The 23,097-nt window shown below is 42.2% G+C and overlaps 1 protein-coding gene across 2 annotated transcripts in view; it reads right to left on the bottom strand.

The window, feature by feature from the left end:
* Nucleotides 1-2,477: 2,477 nt before the first annotated feature.
* Nucleotides 2,478-23,097, bottom strand: part of PEPD (peptidase D) — a 141,030-nt gene continuing 120,410 nt past the window's right edge. For both annotated transcript variants that reach the window (XM_062604884.1, XM_062604885.1), the window contains 2 exons: nt 11,703-11,894; nt 2,478-3,144 (listed from right to left, as the gene is read on the bottom strand). In XM_062604884.1, coding sequence (XP_062460868.1) covers nt 2,995-3,144; nt 11,703-11,894 — 342 coding nt within the window. In that variant the 3' untranslated portion in view covers nt 2,478-2,994. The remainder of the gene's footprint in view (nt 3,145-11,702; nt 11,895-23,097) is intronic.

Raw genomic sequence — 23,097 nt, forward strand, 5'->3', positions numbered from 1 at the left:
TCAAGGCCAGGTTGGGCACAGGCGCTTGGAGTAACCTGGTCTGGTGGAAGGTGTCCCTGACTGTAGGAGGGGGTTGGAACTAGATGAGCTATAAGGTCCTTTCCAACCCAAACCAGTCTATGAGACCAGTCTGTCTCAGACCTCTGAGAGGCAAAGGCAGAGGTGAGGCTTTCCAGCTCTGCCCCAGGGTGGAGCAGCCCAGGCTGTGTGACAGCAAAATGCCACTGCAAAACACAGAACACCCATGGCAGGTGACTTGGATGACTCCTTCCTAAAAACAAGAAAATTGCATCTACACAAGAAAATTTCATAGTAGGCCTATAAAAGTTCAGGTTTTCCTTTTTGACACATTTGTCTTAACAGCTATAGTCTGTGACAGAATACAGTGCTTGTCACTAGAAGAAGGAGCACAATACATTTTACCAGGCAACATTCCCATTTTTTTGCTACTCTAGACTCCACCAGCACTAGGAGGATCTACCACTTTAATTATACCCTGCAGATAAATCCCAAGTGCATCCAACCCCAGGGAGCTGACACAGTTTAAACAGACGGGTTCAGGAGCACTCAGCCCTTTCTAAACACAGCAACTTGCTCAACGTAACACACTGTTATTCTGGTGCCACTTTGAGTCTGTTTGCACCAAGGGGAAAAGCATTTGGGAAAACATAGCTAACAAACAGCCTAAAATATCCTAATGTAGTCAAAAAGAAAGTTTGCCACAACCTGTATTTCTCCCCCCCCCCCCCCCCCCCCCCCCCCCAATACGGTTAAAGTGTATTAAATACCACTTTGTCATTATTAAAAGGTTTAATTCCCTGCATCACAATCACACACACAATTTAGAAAAAAGTTCTAATTCACTTTTTTCTTAACTGGATAAAAATTATCATAATTACAGAACAGACTTCTGGAAGGAAAGATGAAATTCATATTCACCAAGTTCACGGGCCTGATAATGAAGGAAAATGGGAGACAGTGCACCGTCCCAGCCCAAAACGCACCCATGTTTCGGGCAAGCAAACAACAGAGCGGCTGGTTGCGTGAGCAAGTGCTCTCCCCACAACTCACTCATGGCAGGGTTTGTTCGCTGGTACATGTTGAAGCAGAACCAGTTCTGCCTCCTGCAGCATCCCAGATTGCTCGACCTGTTCTGCAACAGCAGAGGCCAATATTTGCCAAGATAATCACAGGCAGGGAAAGGCCTATTAACTAGACTGGGGTTACAGCTTAGTTGAAACAATTCCAAAACTCCTTTTTTTTTTTTTCTTTTAAATCTCTGAGGTGTTACTTGGAAATTGAACCCAAGCAACAGCAGGTTTCAGAGTGCCCAAAGCAGTGAGTGATCCCATGGGTGTGTTCAGAGCAGGAAAACACTTGGAAGAGGGCTGAGGCCACGAGCACTGTCTTGCACTGGAAAAACCTCCCCAGTTTTAGGGACAGACAACTCTGAAGCAGTGCTAGTGTAGTTTCTATGTTTGTGAATCTGCAAAGCTATCAAAGCAAAGCCTGATGTCCTCTGCACAAGTACTACATTTCAGAGGCATGACACTTGATCACAGAAGGAAGCATTAGTGCAGTTGCAAATATGAGCTACAGATCCCACACCCTCCCTTCTTGCCCCTTCTCCTTCACAATCAAGACCTCCTGCACTTACCTCTTACAAACCAGTGCCCAGCAACCTTTAAAAAAATGTAAATGGACTCATTTGTTAATAAAGTGACATGTGAGCAACAGAACTGCAACACCGAGGTAATCAAGTCAACCTTCACAATGGGAAAACTCTCATCGGGCAAGTGGTATGACCCTGAAAGCCCCCGACATCCTGTTGTGATTTCAGTCCCCCCTTGCATGGCAGACAGACATTCTGAAGCAGCTTTGCACTCAAACTGGGCAACAGAGCCTGAAGACCAAACAGTAGTCTGATGTGTTCATAAAGTGACCAAGATTATTTTTATGTAGTTACAGCAACTAGTGCTATTTTATGATGCAAGAAATGTATTTATTCTCCTGCAGGCTGATGAACACCTACAGTAAAGAAAGGTCCCTTTGGGTAATTTAAACCTTGCATGAATGGAAATTTAAGTTATGATCTTTATTACTATATTTGTGGTGTATCCAAATAAAGCTGACGTGATTTCATTGTGAGCGGCTAACACTGGATAGTTAAAAATACCATTCTGCACAGCATATGCTGATGAGTGACCATGAGCCCTGCAGCAAAGATTCTCCCTTCTTGTTATTTCTAAGGCTTGTTTTCAATACTACAGCAATCAACATTTTTAAGGAACAAACAGATGGACAAATCTAATAAGCATTGGGCTGTGTGTTAAGGATCAGTATGCCCACTACCCAGAGCAGACAGATCTAGCTAATGACGGGTCAAAGTTTCCAGAGCACAAATTGGTAGAAAGGTCAGATAAAGAAGCAGGAACTGGAGCAGAAGAGCATAATGATCACGAAGTTGTGAGCATAGATGATGCCAAGGGTAATTTTAATAAAAATTTGATTCTGTGTACTCCATTGACACTGAAACAAGATCTGTAAGAAAAATGTGTCATGTTCACTGAGAACAGCTGTTTTTTCTTCTATGATTTTCACAGTACCTGGGATGAAGTTCAAAAAAGGACTTAGATTGTTACAACTGCTGACAGCATTCAGATAATTAGAGTCCAAATCACCGAAATTCAGATTTAATCGCAAGATATGGCTGAGATGGGATCTGACAGAAATATAAGTCCCACTGTTAATGCAGTAGGGTTATTCAGGTGGTACTTGGCAATGTAAACTGCTGATGGGAAGCAGCAGTATTTGAGTTACTTGGATATCAAGTGCTGAAGCCTTCTACCTTCATTTTTAATGAATGGATCATTCCAGCTAATAGCCTGCCTACCTCTCTTGCTATTAAGAATTTGGTGTGTTTTACTGTATATGCTGCAGCATTAAATCAGAATGATGAGTGATTAGCTTAGACAGTAACTATCATCCTCAAGTTTACTGCTTTTGGTTGGAGAGGCACTCAAATGACTTGGCACTACTTTGGCCTTCTGCCATGAAAGCCTCTATTTCTTCAATAGTACGTGGGACACAGGTTAGCAGCTCCATTCCACTGGCTGTCACTGCAATGTCATCCTCGATCCGGACCTGTTACAGAGAACACACAGTTACCAAGGTGTTCCAGCTGGGGAAAAGAAGCAGATCAGGCACCAGTGAGAGCACAAGGCAAGTTTCAGCCGGTGGATGCAACAGCAGGCAGAGCAATACTGGAATTGTCCATCACCACCAGCACCTCTGGCACAGAGCATCCAATCCCCCTTGGGCCATTGGCTCCTGCCATCCTCCTGGAATCACACAAGCTCCACGGTGACCCCCAGCAGAGCACCCGCACCAGAGATGACAGCCCTGCAGGTGACTCAGGTGGTGCCTCTGCTATGTTGGGTGCACCAGGAACAGGCTGAGTGAGATGCTGCACCAGTGAGCTCATGGTGCCTAATTACATAGGGCCAGTAATTCCAACCCCCTGACACTGGGAGCAGCAAAAGGAACATTCTCCCCTAAACTTGCCTCCAACCTTGCTAGTGCATGGCTTGCAAGGGACAGGCTCAACAGCAGCACCTCCTGATGCCAAAGTGCCTGTTCTCGAAGCAGTCCTGCTGCTGAGCTGCAGTATGTGTTCTTTGCACTTTAACATCACATTCTCTTGTCTCTAAACACAATAAACTTTCAAAGAAGGAACTGCAACATGAAATATCTTGCAGCTGATATTCGAAACAGTGAATTCTGAGCTGACATGAAAGTCCTAAGCATGTCAGACATTCCTTTTAAAATACAATCACTACATTTGAACTCATGCAAGGAAAAAGCAGATCCTCTCAGCTTTCCAGCTCTTGTTCTGTTAAAATGAAAAGTATGCTCCATTTCTGTTTGACTCTAATCTCTTCTTACCAGTAAATATGCCTACACAGTCATTTCCCATTATCTTATCAGAAAAATGTTAGTAAGTCACTAAGCTGCAATAAAAGCAATTTTAGCAAGGTGTAAATCCAAGAGAACACAAACTCTGGGTACTCCCACCTTACAGTTGCTTTAATTGTTTCTGACCTCTTGACATTTTCAACTAAAAATAAAGCTGGTTAACATTTGTACTTCTGATTGCAAAATAATCCATTTGTTCAAACAAAATGAGTCATCCAGTCCTTATTAATCTGTTTAATGATGTCTTTGCCAGATTGTTTCTTTTACTTGGTATCAAGTTAAGGGTATTATAAAGCAGAATTAAATAAACAAACTCCACTGAGTTTGCACATTTGATTTGGACAGCTGTAAATTTGAAAGCTGCAAGGCTCTTTACACTTCGTGTGCCTGAAAGGCTGGTGCCTTGCTGCAGAAGAGGAAATCAGCAACACATTGTATGATTTTATGCACTTGAACAGATTTTACCAGGGTGCGTTTTTTGAGTCATTGCTTAATATTTGGCCAACTTAGGAAAAAATAACCTAAGGATTCAGCAAGATGGTCACATCGCATCTAAAAGTGAACTATGCTCTCTGCCTCACAACAGCCCCAGCATCTGGCCTGCCAGGTCTTGAGCCTAGGCACAGCCTGCCAAGAACCAGATGGTACGAGGCGAGCCCTGCAAAAGTACCAGAATCCAGGGGACAGATCTGGTATCATGGTAAAAGCCAAAGCATTATGTTGGGAAGCATACCAGTGTAAACGGAGCTGGGCACTGTGTTGATGTGGAAAGTAATAATGTTAGTGCAAATGTAAGTCTGAAAGCAGAGGGAAGGCCAGCCAGACCTAGAGCTGACTGCCTAAGGAGAGAGCCTCTTCCGAAGAACTGGCTTCACAAACCTTCACCTGCTTGAGCTCTACCTCTTTAGTGTATTTGCTAGAGAATTGCACAGTTCTATGAAAATAGAATTGCACAGTTTATCTGCTTGCCAGGTAAGATTAGCAAAAGAATTAAAAAAATGTTGGTGTTTTCTAGTTCAGTGTTTCATGCCTTCACCGATACCTCAGCACTCTTTGAAAAGACTTGAAAGCACAGCAGATGAAAGCCAGACTAAAGGGGAGGAGGAAAAACAAGTGGGATGAGGTCTTTGTCACTGCTGCATGCTATTCAAATCACAAGAGAAAATCAGTAAGGAAAAGGTGGTGAAAAAATGGAGATAGAATGATGAAAGAAGCCAGAGGAATGAAGATACAGTGAGGTGAGACAAGATTGACAAATAAAGGATAAAGAGCCATGGGGCTGGCTGGAGAGTCCAGGAAGGGAGATCCTGGTGGAGGTGAGAAGCCAGACACCCTAATGAGGAAAGTGCAGGGGTGCTTGCGCCATCTAAGGCAGGGAACTGAGAATTATCAAACGGGAGATGATGGGGAAACCCATCAGTCTGGAGTGCCACACACAGCAACCCACTGTTTAGGAGAAATACTTTTACTAGGTTTTATAATCATAGTCATAGAATTATAAAATGGTTTGGGTTGGAAAGGACCTTAAAATCATATAGTTCCAACCCCCCTGCCATGGGCAGGGATGCTTCACCCTAGACTATGTTGCCCAAGGCTCTGTCCAACCTGGCCTTGAACACTGCCAGGGATGGAGCATTTATCACTTCCTTAGGCACCCTGTTCCAGTGCCTCACCACCCTCACAGTAAAGAACTTCTTCCTTATATCTAATCTAAACTTCCCCTGCTTCAGTTTAAACCCATTTCCCCTTGTCCTATTGCTACAGTCCATAATGAAGAGTCCCTCTCTGGCATCCTTATAGGTCCCTTTTCTCCATGCAGTCTTCTCCAAATCAATGTACAGATGGTGAATTGTTGTGAAAAGTGGGAGAGCCAGCACTGTTGCATCAGCCTGCTCACCATCAGCAACTCCAAATGGTCTGTGGGACATAGCTGGGACATAGCCCCACTGCTCCCTTGGGGCCTCACTCATCATCATTCCTAGGAAAGCTCCAGCTCCTTCTCCATGATCTAACTATTTCTCTGCTTGGATGAATCTCACTTGAAATGGGTGCTTGCTATTATGGAGAAGACAGACTTACCACTCTCAGTGGTATTTTTCCTGCACCTAAAATCAAAACAAATGCAAGAGGAACACAGGTTCTCAAGGGGAAGGAAATTTTTGCATTTGCTCTTTTCCTTCACACCCTCCATATTTAACCCTGAGCTTAAACTCAGCAGCAGCAAGAAGCAGCTTCAGAGGACCTGCAAAACCTTCCCTACAGGAGAGCCCAGCATTTGGTCTTGTCTTCTGTCCAAATGGACAAAAGATGCTGGATCTGCCTGGCAAGGCTCACTGGCTTGGGACTGCTTTTCCCAGTAGGGGACAGTGGTTATGAAACTTGCTCTCAGAGCTGTCCCTGTTTGCAGGCTCTTTATTCAATAGTGCTGCTTGTTTCAGGGCTACAGAGCAGTTTGGAATCAGACACAGCTTAAACGAACAGAAAACCGAGGTGGGAGGGTTGCTGAACCCGCAGCTTTCAGGGTGCTCTGCAAATACCCCAAGCGAGGCTTTGCATTTTTGGTGTGAAATGGCATCCTTCAAAAAGCACTCCTGCAAAGGTGAAGTGGCCAGGACTGACAGGACTGTCTCTAAAATACCTTTTCTTATCAAGGGTAATGGCACGATCTGTCTAGATAGACCTGACTGCACAACTGCCTAATGCCAGGCACAAACCATCATGTGGCTCAACACAATGGACCCAATTCTATCCTAAAGCAGCGCTGTGTGGCCATAGCCTAGCACAGCACAGGAGTTAAAACACCAGGGCTGCTGTCAGCTATATACATAGCCTCGCACTTTGTCCTGACTTACTGATACAGTCATGCTCCCCAGAGCCTCCTGTGTTATCTTCCAAGAGAAGGGGGTTGTAGCACTCATTCATTTCTTCTGGATGATGATTTATATATAAAAGGTTTTTGAGAATCAAGAAACAATTTTGGCCAATTAAACAGTCCAGATTTGCAGATGACAGATCCCAGATGTGATTAAAAAAGACCACTGGTGGCATGTCTCCTTTTTTGTGAATCTATTGAGCATTTGTTTGATTATGACTGTGGAAAGCAGAAATACTATTGCTGCAAGATCTCAGACCAGGAGAATTGCCTGGGAAATGATGACAGGACATGGGCCACACATGCTACCCCACGAAGTAAATTAGTACACATGCTTTTTTCATCCAAAGGATCCACATGTTTGTTTTTAAAGCTGGTATCCTAAAGAGGCAGATGCATGGAACCAAGAGGGCTTATTTCGACTCAGCCACTAACTCACCAATAATTTTTAATAGAGCAAACTTTGCATAAACAGAGCTTGACTTCTGTATTTCAGGGGGACAGTTAGCCACAGAGCTGCCTTTATGTCACACACAGGGACAGGCAGGTACCTTGCAGGGTTGGAGAAGGTACTGCTACCATGTTACGCAAAGCAGCAACACCAAGATATTTTCTATAGAGGCTAATAGGCTCTGTGCTACAGTGACTCTATCTCATCCCATGCTGCTAGTCTTCCTCTTCTTATTCGCAAGCAAGACCGCATGTCATGCACATTTTATTTTAAAGGTCCACATATAAACATTTTATAAAAGAGGACCAAGATTACTAGGGTGAGGCCATGCATTTTATTAGATCAACTGATATGTCTGGAAAAAGCAGCTTCAGGCACACAATCCCTTCATCCACGCTCAAAAAGAAGCGATAACCTACAAGCTAAATACAGGTTAGAAACAACTGCTCTTACTTTAACCTTATTATGTTAACTAGAAAACTTAAGAGAAAAGGGTTAAAGAAGGTTTATAAGCAACTAGTCGCTGGTTTTGGGTTGCCTGCAACTATCGCTGCTCTTACAAGGACTTTAAAGAAAGATACATATTTTATAATGAAACGACTTTTCTATGAAAATTTCTCCAAAAATGCTGTGTAGCATTATTACTGCTGCATAATATGAAATATTGAAAAAGATGAGCATAATGTTTATTGTGTAGTAAACTATTTAATTCCACAACACACATTCACAACAAACCCAGAAGCAGAGCTCAGACTTCTGAAAAATCAAAATCAGGACAGACACAGCTGCAAGCCTCTGTGAACCAAAGGTAGCAGTAATTAAATACCCTGCTTTTTATTTGGTTTAACATTTGTTCCTGAGTACGTGAAATACTATTGTTTTGAAAAATATCATAATATTAGCAGATCTTCAAGGTCCTGTGCTTTGCAAATCTATTTAACTTTTAAATGAGAAAAATCTGCAAATAAAAGTAATGTATTTTAACATTTAGCTGTCTTTCAGCATTTTCTCTAAGTTACATAGAGTTTTCACATATTAAGTTTAGTGCCAGTTCTAACAAATCCTAGGGAAAAATAAAGCCTGAACAGAGACTGAATATTTAAGGCCAAAAAGAGATTGAATGGTTTTACTGGGTCTTTGAGAAAATATCCCATGAATCAGTAATCAGCTTATGAAGAATGGAAATGTCAAACCGTAAAGGACAACATTTGGAGTCAGTCTTTCCCCTTCCCTGAGGAATCGTCTGCTTTTCTGAGTTGTATGTGCAACTGTCCACACATACCTCTATTTGCACATCTATGTTTATTTATGAAAGCAGCGCGGGCGAAGTCCAGGCAGAGCAGAGATACCCTGGGACAGGCACTGCGCCAGCATCTGATGGCAGCCCTTGCCCCACAGAATTTCTGACCTCAGTAAACTGGACCTTAGTTTTACAGATAGAGATCTGCAGTACATGTGACTGTGGCTTCCCAAAACTGGCCAAGGAAGCTTGTGCGGGACAGAACTCAATGGCTGTCAAGCAAAGACCTTAGGGCTTCAGACAGGGCCGCCCGTGCTCTCAGAAGCAGATCCCCTAACAAAATGTTTTCCTTCCCTCCGAAGGGATCTGTATTTGGCTCTTGTGCGCTACAAGCCCGAATCACAAGGTCCCTCAGCAGCAGTTACAGATGTCTGTGTCACAGGGATAATGGAAGGACAAGCTGCTGATGGACGCATTCTGAGCATGCACAGGAGCTGTGCCAGCACTGCCAGCACACACCTTGCATGCCAGCAGCAATATGGGACAGGTGAAGGAAAACCTTGTCTTTTCTTGCTCTTGCTGTTTTTACAATCTCTTTATGGTTAACACCAGGCAGCATGACTTACAATAAATGGCCACTGTCTTGCCCTTTTTGGCACAGCAAAAGACCTTCTCAATGCAGAGACTTGTCATAGTCAAGAAAATTATCCAAAGCTCCAAAAAGACATGAATTTGAGGTGAATTCATTAAAATCCACAAATTCCCTGTGTGGACAGTCTTGCTAAGAATTACAGGGGTATTACTCTGGTTAATGTAAGTTCATTTTTGAAGTGAATTAAAGTAAACCAAATTAAAAACATTTTAATTAGTGCTGAGCTCTGCTGAGGGAAATGGACTACTTATTTCCTTTTGCAGAACACATTTTTCTTTTAAACTTCAAGGAAGACTGGACTGGCTGTAGTGAGCTCTTCAACTACAACTGACACCAAGAGTAACCCCTGCAGTATTCGTATTTGTCAGTGAAAATACTGAGCTTCACATGATCTTTTTTGATCATATAGAAAGTTTCCTGACAGGCTTTTGAGAAAATACTTATTCTGCATAAACTAGAATGAACCAGCATGTAGATAACTGAGCATGCTACACAGCATGAATTGCATCTTTTATTTATGCAGAATCAAGTCAGAATTGTTAAGATGGAAAAAATAATTTTGATTGCATTATAATTCAGCTTCTGTGTAGAATCCAGAAATACTCAGATGTACTTCAGTCTCAGATTTTATTTCCATTCTTTTCCTGCACAAAAAAAAAGTGACAACATCTGGCTCAGGGTATGTGTTTATTATTATTTTTTTTCTCTCTAAATAAAATGTATTGTTCACAGGGGGATCAGAGATTTAGAATTTTGCTCAATCGTTTTTGGGCAGCTCCCCCTCTTAGCAAAGTTTGTTGGCTAGCTCTCCTTAGAAGTCATCATTACAGGAAGTTAAGCAAAAAAAAACAGGGAAGAAAGTTAGATTTGCTTGAAATCTCTGGAACAAAAGTGCCTGATCCAGCAAGTTATTACCAAGGTAGAGATCCTATGCTGTCACTCCTGTTCCACGCAAACACGTGCATGTCTGAAGCTCCAGAGCTGGAGTGGGCAATCATGGCAAGTCATGGAAAAATGCGGGCTTTGCTGAGCATTTCTAGAGAAAGATCACCAGGAACCAATTCAACTGCTCAAAAACTCCCACAGAGTGTTTACAAGGAAAGCAAAGATAACCTGTTCTTGTTGCGGTGTCAAGCTACACAAGTGCATCACAGTGTTCCCTTAAAATACGATTCAAGTGTGCGGTGCCATATATGACGTGCTCAGTCAGAAAATGCACAGTTAGCTGCCTTTCATGCACCAGTCTTTCTGCTGGCTGACTGGCAAGTCTTGATAAAGAAACAACAGAGAGACAGATAATGTCGCAAACCTCAGCAGTGAATTACATACCAGGGAGGGTAAAGTCCCACGTCTCTCGATAAGGCTGTGCACACATCAGATAGGGAGCCTCCACAGATGGCTGCCCAGGAGCCCGGCTGGCTTACACCACTGGTGATGGCACACACAACTTTTCTGTCGGACTTGGTGATTCAAAGCCAGCTCAGACCAAAAGCATTACAGTAATTACCCTCTCATGGCTGGTGTACAGTTATAAATTAGTCAATGGCAGCAGCAGACAATTACTAATGAATGATTTTTCATACCAGAGAATCACTGCCATTGCCAGTGATTGTTAGCTTTGTTGAGACTTGGCAGAAAAGTCATGAGGAGGACGGGGCACTGCAGCTGTCTGCTCTATCTTCTCTGTGCATGAATATGGAAGCCCGGATAACAATACGGTACTCTTCAAATGCTTGCTCCACTAAAATGAAAATCCACTGGAAGCCACTGCAACTGCTAAACTCTTTGCGAGGGCAGTGACTTTGAATGGGACATGTGCCCTGGAGAGCATGGAGAAACAAGGCCCCTCTACTTGCACAGCAACTGCCGGTGTGGGAATGATCACCCACATCACAGCTACCTCCCAGGGCAGCCAACCTTCATGCTGCTAACCAAGCCTGCAACACTACACACCTGGAGCATGGGTGCTCAATGAAGACCACCAACCATTCCTTTGAAAAACAGGGTAGGCTTTACATGCATAAGATTCTGGCATTAACCCAGTAAGAGCAATTATTGCTATTTTTCTGTATTGCCTCCTTGACTTACACAGCATCAGGGTCTTCTTGCCCTCAGAGGGAGCACCAAACTGGACTGCTGTAAAGGAAGCTAACTCTGGACCTCAGATCTCAGTCTCATATTTCATAACATGTACATATTTCACACGTTTGACAAAAAAACCCACCTGGCAAATCAGTGTCTAGTGCTGACAAGAGGGTATTTTGATCAATGGAAAAATATGGGTCTATTCCATATTTTTTATTAATTGGATATCACAAGTACAAAAACGCATTTAAAAATAACAACCCCTCCCATAGTTTGTCTGCAGGGTCAAATGGCCCAAGGTGCTTCTTCAGGAACAGCCCTATGTAAAATACATTACAACTTCCAAAAGATTTCTTCTCAAGTACATAATAAGGGTGAACAAACAGAAAACCAATTTCAGAAAAACATTTGGTTAACAATTACTCACCCCACCAAATCCTCTAAAACGCTGCAGGACATCGCTGTTGATGAAACAGGACTGTGCAGGATCACGGAGGGCTTGGTCCAAGAGGTGGTCTATGAAGTAGATGCCTGGCTCGATGGTCAGCACCATGCCCTGTTCAAGGCTGCGGGCGGTGCGCAGGCTCCTGAGCCCTGGCAGGTCAATGCGCTCCACACCCTGCGGAACAAACAGCGGTTCCAACAGACAGAAGGGCAATCTGTGGCTGACCTTTTATCAAGGCCCTCCTATGCTGACTGCTCCATCAGACTCCCAAAATACAAAAAATAATTAGGGAAACAGAGGACCGAAACTGTGCTATGTCGTTACCTCTCATCAGTCCCTCACTCAGCATTCACACAGAGCAATGACCAGCTTTCAGTTCAACACCTAAACTCTTTTCTGCACCACAGAAATCCTGGCTTTGGATATGCTTGGTATGGTTATTCTCTACCTTGGGAGAAGTACTTCGCCACGGAAAAAAGTAATTACTTGCACTATTTCTTTCTATACCTTCCCTTGCAACGTACAATACTCTAAGCAACGTGCAAATGTTAAAATTCAGCCCCCTCCACGTCATGGCTGAAATAGCTGAACTATGCAGCAGAGAACAGTTTCTCCAAGGATATGCAAATGCTTATTCTCACTGAATGTTATTAAAATTACACATTTATGATCTTGATTCAGGAGCAATGAGTCTGCACATGACCTCATAAAAGTAGCCCATTTAAAACTAAACTTTTGTCATATTCAGACTTTCAGGCAACATGGTGCTGACTGATATTATTAAAAACTAAGTCAAAACAAGTCCTGGCTAGCAAAACATGCTCTTCTTCCCAAAAGCTGGTAAAGTAAAATGATATATGGGGACGTGCTTAGTCAAGGAATTAGGAACACTGCAAAGACTAGTTCAGGATACTAATTTTCTTCCCCCGAATGTGCCAAGTATTGCAACATCGGAATAAATATATCTCAATCCCATTAGCTTTTTGAAAATTCTTTGCAACTGTAGCAAAACTTCATCAATAAAATCTCATGATGACCAGTAAACAGCTCACAGGCTCACTAGCTTGCAAATATGCACACATGCTTTGCTCACGACAACTTTTCCACTTCAGCCAGTAAGTCAGAGGTTAACAAGTCTGCAAGACCAAGGCATTATTCATCTGGTCTCCATGTAGCTTTCCCAAATCTTGCTTCTGGCCAAAGTCACGGTAATTTTCCTTGCCGGCTGAAGCTTTCAGCATCGCTTGCAGCATGTCTGGTATCACGAGAATGAAACCTCCCCTTCTCCAGGACAAGGCGCACTGCCAGCACTACCCTGTGTGCTGGGGCAGTATGTCCTGACACAGCTGTGCACCCAGGTTCCTGCCATAGCAATGCACGGGGCAGAGGGGAGGGAGGCAGAAGCATACCCTGCAGATAGCCACATTTTCATCTCACTGGATCATTCCCTCTTCAAAGCAGATACAGGCCCACAGTACTGTTTGCTTTTGAGCTCCACATTCACTTCAGGGAAAGCCTATTTCACAGAAATCCTGCTTGCAACAGACACTCAACAGTGTTAGCTTTATTCTCACTGATCACCCTAGTGATACTGGGGTTGCTTTTGCTTTTCCTTCTTCCTTTGCAGAGCTTATTCTGTTCCAATGCACAGCATTTTAGAGTAACCAAGATTTTTGGAGCTAACCAGCCAGGACATCAGCAGGTAGTTTTGCCCATTTTTCAGAGAAGCAGAGCATTTGCAGTTCTCAGTGCCCTCACAACCCTGCAAGTGTATCCTGACCATTTTCACTGTGTATTCAATGCATTTTATTTCATACGTTTAATTTCACAGAGCATTATATAAACACTAAAATAAAGCACAATTTTGTTTTACTAAGGCTAGGAAATAAGAATGCTCTGATATTAAGCAAGGCACTTTGCATTTATATTCTTATCAAAACCCAAAGAGAATCAATATATTTCTAAACTTGAAACAATAACTGCACTGAAATTGAGCCATTTTTCTTTCTGCTGCTGCCCCATGGGGTTTGGCATCTCACACATTCATTGTAATGTGTAAAGGAAATAAGGGCATCCAATCTTGTGGCTTAATCTCTCCATGAGCTGTAAACAATTAGATTAGTGTCTGGACCTTTTGGTGTCCTGCCAACTATCTATCGGCTGCTTTACAACAAACAACCCATATTTGGCTTTTAAGTACACTTCTCTTCAATTCTACTTCTAAATGCCTTTTCTGAGGCACTCAATCCAAGACAGATGCTAGAAAGATGAATGCACAGTGAGGAAAACAATGGCAAACATCCTCTGAAGGCAGCCCTGGCATGGCATCTGCATTTTTTTGCTTTTTCTTGAATAAAATGATGTTTAACATCCAGGTGTGACTACTGAGCCCCAATGCCCACTTTATTTACTTCTGTACAGCTGTTAAAGCAATAATAGGCATTTTGTCTGGATAGCTTACAGTCTGATTGTGCTTTTAGTACTGCCTCCAAAGAAGTCAACAGAAGTTCACAGCTCTGGACCAAGACCTGGGGATTCATGTTTGGAAACCTCCTACAGCAGTGCAGGCTCCCTGGGACATCAGCATTCAGGGAGGGCCCCTGAGTCACCTGAATTCTACTGCTCACACAAAGTAAAACTCTTAACTTCTCCACAAGCAATTTACAAACTGATACTCCCCCCTACTTTATCTCAACTCTGGGTTCTGTTGGCTCCTGGTTTTATCTCCAGGTATTTGGATTTTGCAGGCACTGAAGTCACTGTGTAAATGGAAGCAGCAATGTCTCTTCCACAAAAGCATCTCTAACAAGCCTTCGGTGAAAGGGTAATACTGCTCAGCTTTTCAAAAATGGTAAGCAGGACACCCATGGGTGGGCTTGCAGTGAGGAAGACCTACAGTCCCATTTAATAGAGGCTAGCAAGATGTTCACCAAGAGATGTGTGAAATGGATGGAGAGACAGGCTCTGGGCATTGCATGTATATGGCCATGCATACCCTGAGTGGAGGACAACCGCAGTCCAACTTACTGCAAGGCTGCAAGACAAAATGAGCTGGGACAGTGAACAAGCAGAACAGGAAAGTCAGAAGGTGACCAAGCAGCAGAGCAGCACTGGATTAAAAAGAACATCAGACAACGGCTTCAGTACCCCAAGTGACATGTGATCTCTGGGCACTCATGACCATCTCAGTAGCTACCATGGACATCAGGTCCATGAGCTGACAGTTCTCAGCTCTTAGTCCACTTTGACTGTTTAGGAAAACTAGGGCAAACTTCATGATTCTATTAATGACTGAAGCACCACAACCCCCAAACAGAAGATTACAGGTCTGAAACAAAGACACTGCCATTTTCTATCAAGTCAAACCCGGCAAAAGCCTGATGAGGAAACCTTGCACTTTCATCCATCAGTATGAATCTTCTGCCATTAATGAATTTTCTTCTTTGTAAGGAGGAAACCTTCCCACATATTGCACCTAAACAGTGAAAGCCTTGTTTTCAACAAAACCCATGATACTGCTCTGTAGTCAGATGAAATACAGAGTAAAAAGGTGAATGCTGGTGTAGCATCTGTGTGGATATCTGTTTCTATTACTGTTATATCCTCAAGGCTGGGACACAGAGCAGGACCCTGTTGCACTTGGTGCTGTTCAACTCTAAAGCATAAGCCAGTCATTTGCCTCAAAAAAGTGTAGAGAATAATCTAGAAAATACTAACTCCTAGGCATCTAAAAAGTGATTCCCAGTGATATTCTCAAAAAACTACTTTTCGAAGACCTGTTTTCCTGTATATTGCAACAATAAACTCTATTTGAGATTGTTTTCTAAGACTGATTTTATTTGGAGGTTCTGCTCACATTTTAAAATGGAGACACTCCCCCGACAGTAAGCACAGATGCATGACACTGTCATTTGTGACTGTACTCCTGCCAAGAACATCAGATTCCAATTAAGGGTTCATGTAAGGTAACAAAAAACAGCATGTCTAGGCAATAAGGACTGTCAAGGGAACAAGAGAATTATTATGTAAACTGATTTCATTACTATGTAAGCAAAATAAAAGTTCAAATTAAGTGTGCAGTAATACAAAATATAGATCTATTTTTGGAATAAGAAAGGAATTAGAAAGTATGCAAATCTGACTAATCCCCAGAAAAGTGGCTGTGGAAGTTGCAATATCCCCAGAATACCTCAGTATAAGGATGAATTACTGTCTGCTCCTAAGCAGCTCAATGGTTAATGGGGTATACGTTGCTTTTTTCATGGAAGAACTGCAATGTGTATCATGCTGGCTCTTGTCCCACAGATGCTGGCTACCAGGCAAAGTTAGAAGGAGAATAGCTCCAGGCCCACTCAGGTGAGCCTGATCTTGGGTCTGCCTTTGGATCAGGACAGAAGAAGACCACAGGTGATGTCTCTGTATTAGCTGCTTATCACCCACAGGGTCATGGCACTAGCTAGGGATGCACAGAGGTGCAAGGACACCCTCCTCTTGAAACCAGGGCTGCAGCAGTTAGTTGGCATCACCCAGAAGCTTCCTGCAGCCAGCAATGGCAGCAAAACATGGCCACAGCAGAGAACACCAAAGGCACTCTTAACTGCAATACTGAACCACAGTATAAGACTCATATAGACACAAACTAGTTTTTGGTACTTTTTTTCCAGCTAAACCATCACAGAACTTTTTTGAGCCCGACAGAGTATCCCAGTTAGACTACATCCAATACAGCAGAGTCCTAACCATTTTACCAAGCTAAGTGCAATCAAGTATTTAAATTAGTCAGAATACTAACATTATATTTAGATTATATGAACTGAACACCAAAGTTAAGTCTCAGCTCTTTCACTCTTCCCTATTCTCCCATTGTGTATACTCAATTTCTAATTAGCTTATTTGTAAAAATGGAGCCTTATGAAGCTAATAAAGTAAGTATTGAATTCCATTTCATTTGTCTCCTGGTCCCTTCTCTATAAGCCCTTGCTTCTCTTTCTGTTACTAATGAAGATTAGTTTATTCAATCTATCCCACTTTCTCCCAGCTGCCTGAGCTGCCTATAGTCACCTGAAGGAACTGCTGTCAGTTCTGCCTTTAAAATCAGCAGCAGGTTACAGGAGAACATGCCCCAAGCATCACATACCACTTGTGGCATTTGCAAGTCAAAGCTTCCACTTCTGCAAGAGAATCTAATTACTAGCTGGAGGTTTTGGGACACAGCTCAAAGTTAATATTGGGGGAATGGAGGGCACATGATGTTTAACTGGCTATTCTATTTGAAAAAAAATTGTCTTTTCCTTCATATTAGTTGTGGTATTTTAAAATACTTTAAGCTACTTCTTAAGTTTCCTGTTATTACAGGGAATGAGGAAAACCCACCTGCCACTTACTTGAGGCACTGCTGCCTGCTGAATCAGATAGAATTGAATTTCAGTGCATCACTACAGGGGGGTTCTGAGCATAACTTCCCATGTAATTTTTGCTTCCTGATCCTCAGAGGTCACCAAGCTCCACTGCTATCATAATGGAAATAATAGAACATATGGATTCTGTATTTTTTTCTTAAAACCTAAGCATGAAGAAGAAAAAAAAAAAAAGAGATAGCAAATAGTAAAACTGACCCAGTTGACAATTACAACATAAACCTTGAAGATGATGAGACTAGATTTCAATAGAGGATTCAAAAGAAATTAGATAAAGAATTATGAACGCTACCAGCAACACTATTTTAAAGTTAGACCAATGCCAAAGCACCATTTAAAATCTACTGGACAGGTTTTCTAGTGACACAAAGAAATCGTACATAGCTAATGGTCTTAAAAAAAAATTTCCTTTTGATCTTTAGATACTAGTACTAGTGGAAATTGGGTTGCAAAACCCCTAATGTATACCTATGATACCTTTTTATATCTCATTTTACATGTAATTGAAAGCAGAACTATACTCTCTTGGTTTTTCTCTCCTACTGTGCCTAGAATGATCTGTTCAAAAAAGCAAGAGCTCTGTTAGCCTCTCTCAAAATTTCAGAAAGATCTGGACAATAAATATTCAGATAAAAACTCTCTTAGCACACAGTCTTTTGCAACAAGCTTCAACAAGTAAAAGAATCATAACCAAGTGTCTCCCTCACTAAAAATTAGCCAGAACTAATGAAACTCAAACTAAGCAACAAAAAAACCTAAGTCCACAACACTTTCTTTCTCAGAGTAGGAGGGAAACCTTGTGGTATGACAGAGCATGGTCTGCACCATGGCACTGCACTGACACAGCACCTGAGCCTTCCCTCCTCTTCTGCCGCTGCTCAAGTCCTAAGTTTTCATGAACACCCAAAATCCAGCATCTATCCTTACAGGAAAAAGCTGCAGGGAACTGACTGCAACTTTGCTGAGTACACTTAAGATTCCAAAGCAGGGTAAGAATATCTATTAGCCTACCTCTGGGAGGGGTTTAAATCCCACAGAAGAATCTTACACTGCAAGAAACTCTCCTGCGTGATGTTTGACTGAACAGATAACAATAAGCAATATGGATTTCAGTGCTCCTCTGCATGGAAATGCTGTAGAATTTAAGGCCTTCAACAACTTTTTTCTTGCCTGCACTCTGCCTGCCTAGTGGCCCACACAACAGGGCTCTGCAATGCAAGAATTCAAAGAATCAAAAAGAAAGTGATTCAAGGGGACCCCACGAAGCAGAAGCAACAGCTTTTTTTCTCTTAAACTTTTCTCAAGGTATACAGTGGCCTACAAGAACAAAACCTAGAGCTAAAACTGGTGAAAGACCCATTTACTCTTTGCTCATAGGAACACCTACCATACAGGTTGTTTCATGTTTGCAGGTTCTGGGTACGCTGAGCTACAGCAAGGCTTTGACCACGTGAAGCAATTTGCATCACTGGGGCTCTATGTAACAGCTCTAGGCTTCTTGGTAAATTCACCTCATCCTCTGCTTCTTGAAGGAAAAAACATTAATGCATCATTTGCAATGCTAACCACAAAAAAATGGAATCTTCTGCTTCAGCATAAAGTAGGATACATAAGGAAAATAACTTTTGCCAGAACAAGAAAGGGAACAAGATTATTCCTGTATTCTCTGGTAAGTTGGGTGACTTAAATCTCCAGTCATCTCGGATCTGGGAGCAAGCTTTCTGTTAAAGCCAGACACAGCCTGTATACCTCTCTGAGCAGCAGATATTCCCAAGCATGCAGAGTAATGGAGGGACACAGGTAACTCCAGGATCAAAACAAACCTCTAACCTTCATTTGTTGATGCAGAATAGTGATGAAAGAATCAGCTTTTCACAAGAATAGAAAAATAAATTAAAACTTTAAGATAAATCATACAATTCCAAAAGACAAAACAAAATGAAACTCTTAATTCGTAAGATGTTAAAATCACAGTACTTATTAACCTAACTTAAATTAACTGGCTTATTATTATAGAAAGTCATCAAATGTACTTAGTGTTCTTTAGAGCCTTACAGTCAATTAATATAACATGAAATTGAATCAACTCAAGCATCTAGAGACACAGAACCTAGATTTAAATGAAAACTTCAGCCCCATCTACCTCAGGGTTTCAAAACTCAGGATCACCTGCCACGTTCTGCTCATTGCAACAGGCACAAGCCCTCATTTATATCCCATATCGAATTTACCTAGAAACAAATGAAAGAGTGTGGAAAAACCATCTCCATGATTAAATTCTAGAGCTGAAGCTAAGCCCAGTGGAGTTTTCACCCTTTGAAGCTAACTCAGTCTGACTAAGGGCCAGATTTTCTGAAGTGATTAGTACCACTGGGGCTGCATTTTCAGAACTGCTGAAGTTGTAGTTAGACCCTCAAAAGAAGCAGACTGGTTTTCAAAGACGTGTTTGACATTCAGTTTCCCCACGAGAAATACCACAGTACACTGCAGGGGACTCAGTTCCCCAAGGAGCTCTTCACTGCTGAGTACTTCTGAAAATTAAGACATTTACTTATATGCTTCAATGGGAAGCACTGGTGGTTTCACTGTCTGAAACATCTTGTCCTAAAATGAGGGTGCTAAGATGGATTTATTGCTGGCCAAACCCAGTTATTCTTTATCATGGCAAAAAAAAGGAAGGGAAATGTTATATTTTCTAACAGAGTTTTCTATCCTAGAGTTTCCTTTGCAGAAAATCTGCAAGCTTTTTACAATGTTTGTCAAAGAGGAAGAAAGTGCTTGTTCAATGTTGCATGTGAAAGCAGCTTACTGGAAAAGATGAAAACATATTCTTGCCAATTTTGAAAAAAGAAATCTTTGGCTACTAATGAATAACTAAGCTAAGCTAACAATGTCTGGAAATAGTTTTTTTGGAACACAAAAATCTTTGTGATGGATAAAAATTAGGAAATTAAATCTTATTGTATTATTCCAAATGTAACTGTTTACACTTGAGGGAAAATAATGGAATAATATCCACTTGGAAAGTTTTTATTTATAAAAAATCCTTTGTAATACTCCCAGAAATTCCCTCAGCCAAAAGCAATTAAGTTCCTTCTTAACCAGCTAGAAAAATAGAGCATGATACTACAGGCATGGACTCAGTGTACAATAAACACAAAAAATGGCTTTATGAAATTCCTTGTGAAAATCTTGTTAGCTGCTAAACATTTAAAATGCACCAAAACCCCCTCCACAGCATACTACATGTCTTCAAAATGCCTTTTTTTCATAAAACAACAAGGCATAGATAAAAAGCCTTCTCCCATTTAAGAGATATGTATCACACAAGAGAGATACTCAGTTGCTCATGTTTAGATTTACCTGGGGAAAACCACATCCCCTAAAGCCTTACACTGTCATCATGGCCTCAGCCCTACAGCTGCCTCCTGTCACGGGCATGGACTGTGCCTCCCTTTGCAGCTTCAAGCCTAGAGAAGCCTAAAGTTCACTCTATCAATAGGCTTTTGACGTGGGTCTTCCACAATCAGATGCTCTGGCACTCAGGTACCTCACCTTAGTCAAATGACCCAATATAAAGAGCCTCATGCTTTGCGTCAAACAGAAGTCATGGGTCTAATGGAGGTCAATTAATGCTGCAGAGAGAGTTTAAAGGGATTGCTCTTCTGCAGAACATTACTTTTCTGCAGATACATTATTTTTCAAGCTAACCTGATTCTATACATCCATCTATGTGCACATTTATATGCAAATACAGGACTTTACCTATTTGTGAGCTCACACACAGGCTTCCCCCATATTCAGGAAATTTGTTAGTTAGGATTGGATTTTGAAAGTAAATCAGCTACGTGAACATTCTTAATGTAAGAATGCAGTTGCATATCTACACAAACAAATAATTTTAATACTTGCAGGTATAAAATTCTCCATATACATAGAGCTCTGGTATTTTTACACCCATTAGGCATGAAACTGAAGAGTAGAACTCATTTGACAATACAACCCCTGCATCCCTACAGGAATATATATCCTATATTTATAACAGGCTGCTCTTTCAAAACTGTGGATAGCTTGGTCTTTCAGAAAAATGACCCTTAAATTATATAATATACCAGAAAATTAACAGCTATAAATTTGCTCATATGTTAATAAAAAGCGTCAAAACCAGATTCTGTAGCCCTTATGCCCCACTACTGAAATCTGCTCAGAGATCAAGGTATATAGGGTCCATTGCCCTATACTCCCCCAAAATCAGCTCCAAAATCTACCTCGAAATTAAAGAACTTGCTCTAACCTTCAAAGCACACAATATCTAAGTAAACCCCAAGCACTGTAGTTTTCACTCTTCGTAATTCTTCTCACTTGTCCCTAAAAATTTAGTTGTCTCTTTATCCTACCAAGTCTTGAATGCGTGCTCCAGTTTATATAGAATCATAGAATAATTAGGGTTGGTAAGGACCTTAAGATCATCAAGTTCCAAGCGAGACCTTGCACTAAAACCATGTCACCCAAGGCTCTTTCCAGCCCGGCCTTGAACATTGCCAGGGATGGAGCATTCACCACTTCCTTGGGCAACCAATTCCAGTGCCTCACCATCCCCACTGTGAAGAGCTGCTTCCTTGTATCTAATCTAAACTTCTCCTGTTTAAGTTTTAACCCATTACCCCTTGCCCTATCAGTACAGTCCCTAATGAAGAGTCCTTCCGCAGCATCCCTATAGGCCCCCTTCAGGTACTGGAAGGCTGCTATGAGGTCTCCACGCAGCCTTCTCTTCTCCAGGCTGAGCAGCCTCAACTTCCTCAGCCTGTCTTCATACAGGAGGTGCTCCAGTCCCCTGATCATCCTCGTGGCCTCCTCTGGACTTGTTCCAACAGTTCCGTGTCCTTTTTATGTTGAGGACACCAGAACTGCACACAATACTCCAAGTGAGGTCTCACAAGAGCAGAGTAGAGGGGCAGGGTCACCTCCTTCAACCTGCTGGTCACGCTCCTTTTGATGCAGCCCAGGATACGGTTGGCTTTCTGGGCTGTGAGTGCACACTGAAGCTGCCTCATATTAAGCTCCTCATCAACCAACACCCCCAAGTCCTTCTTTGCAGGGCTGCTCTGAATCTCTTCTCTGCCCAACCTGTAGCTGTGCCTGGGATTGCTCCGACCCAGGTGTAGGACCTTGCACTTGTCATGGTTAAACTTCATGAGGTTGGCATCAGCCCACCTCACAAGCGTGTCAAGGTCCCTCTGGATGGCATTCCTTCCCTCCAGTGTACCAACTGAACCACACAGCTTGGTGTCATTGCCAAACTCACTGAGGGTGCACTCAATCCCACTGTCCATGTCACCGACAAAGATGTTGAACAAGACCGGTCCCAACACCGATCCCTGAGGGACACCACTCGTTACTGGTCTCCAGCCGGACATTGAGCCATTGACTACAACTCTTTGCGTGTGGCCATCCAGCCAGTTCTTTATCCACTGAGTGGTCCATCCATCAAATTGATGTCACTCCAATTTAGAGACAAGGATGTCATGTGGGACAGTGTCGAATGCTTTGCACAAGTCCAGGTAGATGACGTCAATTGATCTACCCCTGTCCATCAGTTCTGTAGCCCCATCATAGAAGGCCACCAAATTGGTCAGGCAGGATTTCCCCTTAGTGAAGCCATGCTGGCTGTCACCAAGCACCTTGTTGTTTTTCATGTGCCTTAGCATGCCTTCCAGGAGAATCTGCTCCAAGATTTTGCCAGGCATGGAGGTGAGACTGACTGGTCTGTAATTCCCTGGGTCATGCATTTTCCCCTTCTTGAAAATGGGGGTTATATTTCCCTTTTTCCAGTCATTGGGAACTTCTCCTGACTGCCATGATTTTTCAAATATGATGGACAGCGGCTTAGCAACTTCATTCGCCAGCTTCAAATTCAGAAAGGTTATTCACAACAATCTAAGTGAAGGCATGCAACACAT

The sequence above is a fragment of the Pezoporus occidentalis genome, unplaced genomic scaffold, assembly GCF_034315485.1.
Source record: "Pezoporus occidentalis ecotype Australia unplaced genomic scaffold, CSIRO_AGI_Poc_V1 ctg89, whole genome shotgun sequence".
NCBI classification, from domain to species: Eukaryota; Metazoa; Chordata; class Aves; order Psittaciformes; family Psittacidae; genus Pezoporus; species Pezoporus occidentalis.